The sequence below is a fragment of the Orycteropus afer genome, unplaced genomic scaffold (assembly GCF_000298275.1).
Source record: "Orycteropus afer afer isolate SDZICR_OR568_19922 unplaced genomic scaffold, OryAfe1.0 scaffold00059, whole genome shotgun sequence".
NCBI lineage: Eukaryota > Metazoa > Chordata > Mammalia > Tubulidentata > Orycteropodidae > Orycteropus > Orycteropus afer.
Genome location: NW_006921646.1, coordinates 10,057,266 through 10,068,293, shown reverse-complemented (window position 1 = coordinate 10,068,293; position 11,028 = coordinate 10,057,266). Strand labels below are relative to the sequence as shown.

At 46.2% G+C, this 11,028-nt stretch overlaps 1 protein-coding gene across 1 annotated transcript in view; it reads left to right on the top strand.

The window, feature by feature from the left end:
* MOCS1 (molybdenum cofactor synthesis 1) overlaps positions 1-11,028 on the top strand; it is a 37,264-nt gene that overhangs the window by 7,512 nt on the left and 18,724 nt on the right. Inside the window, exons 2-3 of the mRNA XM_007939429.2 lie at positions 3,553-3,679; positions 5,559-5,726. Of these exons, the coding sequence (XP_007937620.2) occupies positions 3,553-3,679; positions 5,559-5,726 (295 nt within the window). The remainder of the gene's footprint in view (positions 1-3,552; positions 3,680-5,558; positions 5,727-11,028) is intronic.

Sequence of the window (11,028 nt, the reverse complement as noted above, 5' to 3'; positions counted from 1 at the left end):
GTAGATTGCCCAACCTTCCTTCCGAGGAGTGGCTGGTGGGTTTGAACCGCCAGCCTTCTGGTTAGCAGTCAAGTGCCTTAGGCACTATGCTACAGCTTATATGTCCATCCAGCAGGGTGAGGGTGAGGGCATGGGTGTGTAAGCGGCTGGGTACAGAGTCTAAATGAATCTAGATAAGGTTGCTGGAGGTTTCAAAACTGAAATCTGGCTGGCACCTCCCATGGCCAGAACTACTGTGGCTGCTGTCTAATGCCATTCTCAATTGCCTCATCCAGTGCTTCCAACTGGTCCACTCCAGTTTGACCCCTGCTGAGAATTTGCATTTGCACCCCAGATATACTGAATCAATCTACATTTTAACAAGATTTCCAGGTGATTCTTATGTGTACTTAAGAATCCCCTGAGGACCAGGTTTGCTGGCCCAATAGAGCCTGGTGGAACCACTGAGACTGTGGCCCCTAGCTGCCCTTCAGGTCTGGAATTGAACCCATGCCTGTGGCTTCCAGCCAAACAATAGACAGGCATATGAGTTGAACATTTAACTGAGGTAGATACATTCCTTGGAGAGAACAAGCATGGAAGAAAGAAGGGCTGCTTATGCACAGGGAGACAGCTCAGGGAGCAGGAGTGCATGGAGGGATGGACACAGGGAAGAGGTAACTATCGGGCGGAAGTAGTGGGGAGATGTTGCATTGTGGTAAATTGTGGTCAGTGTCATGAGACAAAGTGTATATGAACTGTATGGAAAGTGTATTTGCTCTGTAAATTTTCACTCAAATCACAATAAAAAGAAAAAAAAAAAAAGAATCCCCCGAGGATCTTGTTAAAATGTAGATTCTAATTCTATATATCTAGGATGGAAATGCACATTCTCAGTAGGGGGTCGCAAATCAGAATGAACAGGTTCAAAGCCCTGGCCTCATCACACTTTTTGATTTCAGCTTTCTGCTGAGTCATACTCCTTGGTCTTCTCACCTGCTCCAACTTCCTGGATTAATTTGCTCTCCTCCCTCCCCCAGCCACCCTCAGTCTGTTGAGATTGATGTGATGTTGGGGGGGGGGTCTTGGTAATTGTGGAGGTGGAATCTGAGCTGACTAACATACTGAACTGCTAATGGAGAAGAGGGTGCCCCTCTGCCCTGAATCCTGATTTCCAGGTGTCTGATCCCCGGGACTCTGGTCAGCATTGGGGTTCTTGATTGTGGAGCGCCCCCTAACGCACCCCCAATGCTACCAGTGGAGAAGCTGAGGAGTGAGCTTGAGTGCTCATAGTGACTTGGTAGGGAAGAAGGAAGTGGCTATTATGATTAGAACAAACTGCAGTTCAGAGAAGTGGCTGCTGCTCACTTGCTGTGGAAGTGGGAGCAAGGTTTCTTGGCAGTTACGGGAAACTCGTCTTGGAGTGGGTAGAGTGAGGTAAGTTTTTCGGACCCCAGAGAATCATGGAAGCAGTTTTTGGTTCTCACTACCTGCTGGGCCACTCTACTCACCCTGTTTCATATCTCTTCTAAGTGAGTCAGTGGCTTTCAACTCTGGAGCACATTAAAATCACCTGGAGAAATGGAAAAAACAGCAATGCCTGGGCTCCAGTCCCAGAGATTCCCAGTCCAGTTGGTCTCCAGTGGGATTTTCTTTTTTTCCCCTCTTAAGCTCCCAGATGGTTCTAACATCAACCAAGATTGAAGAACTCACTAAGGTATATATTTCTTCCTCCCAGAGCACAGGTGTAGTTAATGTAATGGGCTCAAAAGTTGTGAGGGTGGTACAGGACCAGACAGTGTTTCATTCTGTTGTACATAGGCTTGCTATGAGTTGGAACTGACTCAATGTCACCTAACAACAACAACAGAAACAAGGGATTCCTACCCCCAATCCAGAGTCCTTTTTGTAGGTAGACCTCATGGAGAACTGGGGTCATGATTTCTTTGTTCCAAAAACTCTGAAGAAGTGACTTTTCCCCACCCTATCATCTTCCTGCATACCTTCTTGGACTCCCCTTGTGTGATTCTCAATTTCTTCAGAAGGAATTTAGAACTGTAATCAGAAGACCTGGATTTGAATCTTTGTTCTGCCAAAGGTGTTCTTGGTCCCCATCCAATTCTTACCTATAATAATCTCCTTACCAGGTGGGGTATGAGAATTGAACGAGAGAATATTATCTGGAGATTGTAAGATGATTTGCAAATGTTGCTTCCATGGAGCAATTATCTTGTCAGCATCTGTCAGGACCCAAGGTTATGCTTTCAGGGGCAAGAGAGAGATCAGTTGTGGGAAAGGGTGAGGTTGGCTGCCTTCTTTCGCTCCCTGGGACAAGTTTGGGCCTTGTTTGGCACTTCCCGCAATCTCCTCCCTGTTGGGCTCCAGAGAGTGGGTGTATAATCCTTCCTTCTGGCAGGATGAAGAATAGAAGTTGAAAACCAATCAACTAGCAGAAAGGTTGGTGGTTGGAACCCACCCAGAAGTGCCAAGAAAAGACAGGCTTCTGAAAGGTCACAACCTTGAAAACCCTATGGAGCCCAGTTCTGTTCTGCACACATGGGGCCACCTGAGTTGAAATCAGTTCTACAGCAAACAGCAACAGTCTTTGTGTGGCATGGTCATCCTGGTCCTCCACTCCTCCCTTCCTTAGAACTGGGCTATTGCCTCCTTCCTCCTGCAGGTCTCCCTGGTTGCACTGTTCTTGTTCCAAAAGCCTTCTGAACGAGGAGAGCCCCCTCTGTGGGCACCATACTCCTCAGATGGTACAGCCCCAGCTGTTCCTGATGACTTGACCTGATTCCTTAAGGCAGTGGGGAGGCCCCAGGGAGCCCACCCAGTGGGGTGGGCTGGGGTGGAAGAGTATAGCTATGGACAAGACAGTTTGTGTGATGCCCGCAAGCCCCCACAGTTGGTAATTTTGCTTTGAGCTCCTTCTGTCCCCCATTATAAATGGAAGGCACGTGGGGAGGTCTAGATTTGGAGAATGGCTCTCATTTCCCAGGAGGAGGCAGCAGTGTGGCTTGAGCTGTGACCCGGTCACAGTCACCCACTTCTTCCCTTCTCTTTTCTGGCCAAGCTGCCACCTGGGTGCTTGCTGGCTTGGTGCTGTTGCCAGATGCTGAAATCATTCTCTCCTAGTGACCCTGTCCAAGAGATACTGGAAATGTTTGTTCCTAGACAGGCTACCTGGAGGGAGAGGGTAGGCAGTAAGATGGTGGCAGGAAGGAAGATGGGACAGGGTTGAGTTTAATGCCCTACCTTCCCTTCCTGCCGCCCACCATGCTGCCCAGCTTACAGCACTCTGCAAGTCCTGCAGAACTTGGCACCTTAGGGCTGTGGAGGTGGGTGCTTCTGCTCAGGCCTCTTTCCCAATCTGCATGAGAATAATCCCTGCACCCTCAGGATGGTGGGGTCCAAATGTAGGGAATTTTAGGAGTGCTGTATGCATGTCAGAGGTGGGGGGGGGACGGTAGACCAGGGGTTGGTTCACTTTGCTATGGGTGGGTTCTCCTTGCTTCGCTACCCAGGCTGAGCGCAGGGGCCCATGCTCTTTTCTCTGCCCTGTCCTCACAGGTGCTGTCGAGTCGGAGGCAGTTCCTGAGGAAGCATGCTGCCCCCTTCTCTGCCTTCCTCACCGACAACTTTGACCGCCAGCACAGCTACCTGCGAATCTCCCTCACTGAGAAGTGCAACCTTAGATGTAAGTTGCCCTCTGGGCCCTTCCGTGTTTGTGCCACTTTGGGGCTAATGAGGCTTCATGGAAGCAGCTTCTGGAATCTCCCTGTGCCCAGGAATCCTCCTTAGTCCTTCTGATTCCTCTAACTTCTCTACCTGCTACCCGTGACCTGCCAGGCCAGTCAGAGTTCAGGGTTGAGGTCATAGTCAATGTTGAGTTTTACAATTCTAGAAGTTGGATTCTGCTTGAGATTAGTTTTGAGAACAGAATTGCTGTTGGGTTTTGGATCAGGATTGGGTCCTAGCTTTCTCTCTATTCAGGGGTCTTTCCTCCTTTCTTCCCCGTGCTGTTTCCTATAATTCTCAAAGTTCAGGACCTGCAGTTCTTAAAGTTCAGGATGTGGGGGTGAGCACTATAAACATGTAAAACACATAGCAGTGCCGATGGCCAACCCTGCCCGTTCTGCCAGTCTCATGTGCCAGTTGGCCAGGACTAGGGCTGATAAGAAGAATTCTTGTTCCATAATTCCACGGAGAGCATTCTAGGGCCTGTATCCACTGCTGCGGGGGACTCCCAGAGTTTTGATCTTCATTCGTGCCTGTCTGTCTTTCTGCCTTTCTCTTTCTTTTTTTTTTTTCACTGCAGTTTACAATTGGAAATTAATTAATTTCATAGTCTAATAAATGCATGTATATATGTGTGTATGTTCATAATAAATGTTTAGTGAAATAATACTTACCCTTACTGTAGTATAACACATTCAACTATAGTGTAGTACATTCAGTATTTACCTATTCAACTCTTTCTATTTTGTCTTCAAAAACCAATTCTGGATCCCGTTTACTAATTTGACTCCATGACCCTCACACAGATCTCAACCCAGTTGTTGATGAAACTGGAACCAGTGGTGCTGTAGTTGGCACCCCCCACCTGGTCCTGGCTCACCTAATTCACCCCATTCTGTTACCTCACCCTGAAAAAGTAATACTTCAGTTTTCCCACCTACAAATTGGGACAGATGATGGTCTGAAATAGACAGGGTGGATGTAAGAACACTGGTAGCTATAGATAGAGGAGTGTATCTTTATCAGGCCAGTGAGAACTTCCCGGCTTCTCTCACCTCATGGTACATACACACAACCCAAACCAAACCATACTCACTGCCATTGAGCTGATTTGACTCATAGCAACACCTATAGGGTTTCCACAGAAGGCTGGCAGTTCAAACCCACCAGCCACTCTTTGGAAGAAATGTTGGGCAATCAATCTTCCGTAGTGATACTGCCTCGGAAACCCAAGAAGGGGTTGTGCTATGAGTCGGGGCTGACTTGACGGCACGCAACAACAACAACATAGGGTTTCCGAGGCTGCAAATCTTTACAGAAGCAGACTGCCTCATCTTTCTTCCATGGAGTGGCTGATGGGTTCGACCCACCAGCCTTTTTTGGTTAGCAGCCAAATGCTTTAAACACTACACCTCCAGAATGCCTTCATGGCACACATAGAATGTGGTAATATTTGTATGCCAAAACCAGATGAATGAAGAAGGTTGAAGGATGCTGAGGGACTCAGCATCTTGGCATTCCCCTAACTCAGGCCAGGCTGTGCTCATAGCCTAGTTTATCCTTTTTAACCTATACCCTTAGCTCCTCACTGAGAGAGCTTAAGGCCAAATGAAGCAGGGGAGTTAAAATTTGAAAGATGAGAAAAGTTAGCCCCAGATAGAATCTGGCCTAGTACTAAGCACCACCCTGCTCAGACCCCTGGATTTGGCGAGATTTCTTCTTGTCAACAAGGGGCTCAAGAGAAGCTTTTGGCCTGATGGGGAATTTGGAGAGTGGGGGTAGAGCGGGCCTGACTGTGGTACCCATTTCCCACATCCACGACCCTCCAATGCCCTCAGGTCAATACTGCATGCCTGAGGAAGGAGTCCCACTGACCCCCAAGGCTGACCTACTGACCACTGAGGAGGTCCTGACCCTCGCACGTCTATTTGTCAGAGAAGGTGTGGACAAGATCCGGCTCACCGGGGGGGAGCCGCTCATCCGGCCCGACGTTGTGGACATTGTGGGTAAGTTTTGACCAAAGTTGTCACTTCTTCTCTCCACTCCTGCTTCATGCAGCTGGACGTGATGTTGTCAGGGATGAACCCAGCCCTTGCTGTCATTGGAGACTTGTCAGAACCTTGTCTGGAAGACTGTAGCTCCATTCTGCTACCTCACCCTGAAAAAGTAGTGCTTCAGTTTCCCCACCTATAAAACACGCAGATGATGATCTAAAATAGATAGGGTGGATGTGAGAACATGTGGCAGTCCCAGTAGTGCCCTTACCACCTTCACTGGTGCCATGCACCTTCATCTGCCTCTGGGATGCTTGAAATTGCCTTCTAGCTGGTCTTCCTGTACTCCTTTGACCTGATTAGAGTTTTTTCTCTATGCAGCAGCTGGAGTGAGCCTATTAAAAATATAAGTCAGAATGTCGTTGTTGTTGTTACGTGCCATGGAGTCGGACCCAACTCATAACGACCCCTCCTTGGGTTTCCGAGGCAGTATCGCTATGGAAGTAGATTGCCCAACCTTCCTTCCGAGGAGTGGCTGGTAGGTTTGAACCTCCAGCCTTCTGGTTAGCAGTCAAGGCGCTATGCTTAGGCGCTATGCTACCAGAGCTCCTGTTAAGTCAGAGTAGGTCATTGATACTGCCTCGGAAACCCAAGGAGGGGTCGCTATGAGTCGGGGCCGACTCGATGGCAAATAACAACAACAACAACAGGTCATCAATATTGGTACCTGTAGCTAATATTCATTTAGAGTTCTGTGTCCCTTATACATGTGGGCTCCTTTAATGCTGCAGTAATTCTCTGAGATAGGTACAATTATTTATTCCCATTTTGATGAAAAAATCAGATGTAGGCAGGTTCACTAACCCGTGCAAGGTCACAAACTTAGTAAGTGTCAGAGCCCAGTAGTTTGCCGTTACATTTAAACCAGAGTCCTTCCTTCCAGGGTCTGGAGGCCCATGTGATCTGGCTCCCGCCAACCCCTGTGATCTCTTGTCTGCCACTCTACCTCACTCCTTCTTCTCTGGTCTTACCACAGGGCCTTTGCACTTTCTGTTCCCTTTGCCTGAAGCACAGTGTTCACTAGGTGACCTCATTCAGGTCTCTGCTGAGAAGTGATTTCCTCAGATGAGCCCTTCCTTGACCACTTCATCCAAAATACATCCCCACATACACACCCCAGCCACTCTCTATCCCTGGGGTTGGCAAACTACAGCGAGCAGGTCAAATCTGGCTCACCATCTGCTTTTATATAGCCCACCAGGCAGAAATGGGTTTTACGTTTTCAGATAGCTGACAAAAGGTCAAAAGAAGAATAACATTTTGTGACATGTAAAAATTATATAAAATTTTAATTTCACTGTCTATAAGTGAAGTTTTATTGGAACACAGCCATATTCATTCATTTACAGATTGTCTATGGCTTCTTTTCTGCTACCATAGCAGAGCAGAATAGTTGCATCAGGGACCCTATGGCCAGCAAAGCAGAAAAGAGGAATAGTTCCATCAGAGAACCTATGGCTGGCAAAGCAGAAAAGATTTCCTCTTTGGCCTTTTACAGAAAAAATGTCCTGACCACTGCTCTATCCTCTCATCCTACCTTAGTTCTCTTCATAGGGTTTATCTCATCCTAACATGATATTATTTAGTTATGTGTTCACTTTTTTATTGTCTATCTCCTCCAGTAACCAGTGTGGAAACTCTAAGGGTTTCCTTCACAGTTCTTTTCCCAACACTTAGAACCATGCCTGACACATAGTTGCTGCTTGCTGGCATTTTTTAATTATGAATAATAATTTAGAGTTTTGTTCTGGAGTAGGACATACCCGCATTTGAATCTTGTCTGTGCCTCTTACTGGTATTGTACCTCCTGGCAATTTTTAAATTCTATTTTAAGCCTGGTGGCGTAGTGCCTAAGGCATTTGACTGCTAACCAGAGGGCTGGCGGTTCAAACCCACCAGCCACTCCTTGGAGGGAAGGTTGGGCAATCTACTTCCATAGCAATACTGCCTCAGAAACCCAGGGTCGCTGTGAGTTGGATCCAACTCCACGGCAGTGAGTTTAGTTATTTGGTATTCTAAGCCTTGGGACAATAATAGTATCTACTTCAAAGGGTCAACAGGGGGATGAAATGAGAATGCAATACCCAGCATGTGATGAGTGCTCTGTAAAGGGCAGCACCACAGATTCACTGCCATGTGCTGCTTCTGAGCCCCAGGGTCAGGCAGAGAGACCTTTGGTCACAGATGATGAAATAAGAGGAAAATAATGTTGTCTGTTCTTGACTGCTGCTTTCCCCACCCCAGCTGCTCCTGGCAGATTCTGCCCACACTCAGCTTTCTGCCTCCTTCACTCATTTTCTTGAGTGATTTCTATGTGCCTGGCACTGTGTTGGGGATACATAGATGAATGAGCCCCAGTCTCTGCTTTTCAGAACCCCCAGCCAGTTGGAGGAAGCAGCTGCAGGAACAGGATTGACCGGCCATCTGATAAAGACTGAGCCAGGGAGCCCAGGTGCTGTGGGAGCCCTGGGGAGGGGCCCAGGGCCCCCGATAGCCCTTTGTTCTCGCCTTCCCAGTGGCCAGTTCTCTCCACCCCCCAGTAGTCATTTGCCCTGTGATGCTGCCATCACTCCTGTGCTACAGGGGCTGGCCCATGCAGCTGACCCCACCCCCCCCTTTCAGGAAGCTCCTTAGGGCTGAAAGGCAGGCTGGTTTCCAGGAAGTTCTGAACCTGCTGAGCCTGGCTGGCTGCCACACCCAGCCTCTCATTCAGGCCACTTTCTTTCCCTGCAACCCTCTGGCACAGGTTCCTCCTTAAGTCTCTGAGCTCTGTGCCAAGGCTTGCTTGTGGGAGAGCAGATGGGGTGAGAATTACTCACTGGCCAGAGAGAGACAGGATGACTAAGCACAGATGCAAGGATTCAGAGCCTCCACAGAAGCCTCCTTGGTAGAAAGAGTGGTAGCCCTATTTCCAGCCTTCTACTCCATAGCCTCATGAACTTAGGGCCCCCATGAACTTCTCTTCCCTGAGCCTCTGTCTCCTCATCTGTGGACTAGCCCCTTAAGGGCCTTTTCTGTTGTGATACTCTATAATTTTTGGTCCCGGCCGATAGCACGGATGGGAAAAGGCTGATGGCCACTAGATGCTGGATAGGACTTGAACACGGTACAGTGACCTGCTTCTGAGGATTCACTTCTTGCCTCCCAAGAGTGTGGGCTCATGGGGGATAATGCACTAAAAAGAATGGCGACTACCTTACCTGCAATTCTGGTGGTGAAATGCCTGCTAACACCTTGACATCTCTCAGGCTACCTCCTGATAATAAGGTACTTATTCTGAGCAAAACAGCCTTGAAGGGCAGGGTAAAAGGATGCTAGTGGGGTTGTGGGGAGCGGCTGGAGTGAAGGGTGGGGAGAGAAATTAAGAACTAGGATGTTCACAAATACCATTCCAGATGAGAGTTTTGAGGGGACCGCCATCCAAAGGGCAGAGTGAAAGGATTGCCATGTTTACTTGAAGTCCTTGCCTGCAGCTCTGTCAGTTTGGGCTGGTTCCACAGAACTCCCCGCAGGAAGGACTCAGGCTCTCCTGCCTCTTGCTGCATTATCTGTGATCCTCTCTGCCAACCTTTCGTCTCTCCAGCACTTCTGCAACTGTTCCCTCTTAGCTTCTATGCTGGGTTTTTGACAGTGGCTGAAATCTCTCGAGGACTCAAATTCCCACAGGACAGCCCCTCCTCTATGATGACTTCATTAGGCTCTTAATTTCCTCTCTCTGTTCCTTTGGCCGCAGGCATGGTATTGAGTTCCCAGTGTTGCTAGTCTGAGAGTTGCAATTTCAGTTGTTGGGTCCCTTAATCGTGCTAACACCTTTGTAAATAGATCTTTCATTAAATTCTCTTATTTTAAGCATCTGAGGTGATTTCTGTTTTATGCTAGGATCTTGACAGTGTCATACTTTAAATTACATTTTCTAATTTGTTGTTCTTGGTATGTTCATCTCCTCAGTCTGGCTGCTAACTCTTCTATTAATGATGTATATAATATGTCCGTTTAGATGCTTTTGAAATTTTTATGCTAACAACCATATCATCTGCAACCAAAGACTATTTTTTTCTTTCCTATCTATGGGTGGTGGTTGTTGTTATGTGCCGTCGAGTCGGCCCCGACTCATAGTGACCCCTCCTTGGGTTTCCGAGGCAGTATCACTACGGAAGTAGGATTGCCTAACCTTCCTTCTGAGGAGTGGCTGGTGGGTTTGAACCGCCAGCCTTCTGGTTAGCAGTCAAGTGCTTTTAGCCACTATGCTACCAGAGCTCCTTCTTATTTTCTTTTCTTGTTTTATTACAATATCTAGAGCCTCAAGTACAATGTTCAATAGTAGAAATAATAGGAGAATGCTTCTAATGCTTCTTCATTTAGAATAATGTTTCCTGTAAGTTTTTTTTCACAAATAAATTTTGTCAGGTTCATGAGATTCTTTTCTTAGTTTATAAAGTGTTTTCTTCTTTTAATTGCATGCTTTCTTTTACCTATATTAGGATCCTCTGTGATTTTTTTTCTTCCTTCTTCTATTATTTTGAATGACATTTATAGATTTTCTTATTATCTAAGTACAGCCTGATCATGGTATATTATGTTTTTATCCACTCTTGGCTTCAAATATTTTATTTAGGTTTTTGCATTAGTATTCATTAACGAAATGGGCCTTTAGTTTTTCCTTTCTAATATCAGCGTTAGCTGGTTTCGGAATCAAGTCTAAAAGGACAAATTAGGTAGTATTCTCTTTTATTCTGTTACCCGCAAGAGTTTGTACAAATCTATTACGATTACTTCTTTGGAAATTTGGTAAATCTCATTTATAAAATTATCCTAGGTCTTTTCTTTGCAGAGAGATTTTTAAACTACTGCTTTAACTTCTTTAATAGTAATTATAATATTCAAGTTTTATACTTTATTTAGAGTCAATTTTAGGAGTTTTTTTTTTTTAGAAATTTTTCAGTATTCTAACTTCAAACTTATTGGCATGAAATGTCAGTAATATTTTCTTACTATCCTTTTTGCATTTAGTCTTTTTTAAAAAAGAAAAATTCTTAATATAATTTATTTGTACTTTAACTCTTTATCTCATGATTAATTTTGTCAGAAATTAATCTTTTTGTATTACTCTTAAAGACTATATTTTGCTGTTGTTGTTGTTGTTATGTGCTGTCAAATCGGACCCAACTCATAGCGACCCCTCCTTGGGTTTCCGAGGCAGTATCACTACAGAAGTAGATTGCCCCATCTTCCTTCCAAGGAGTGGCTGGTGGGT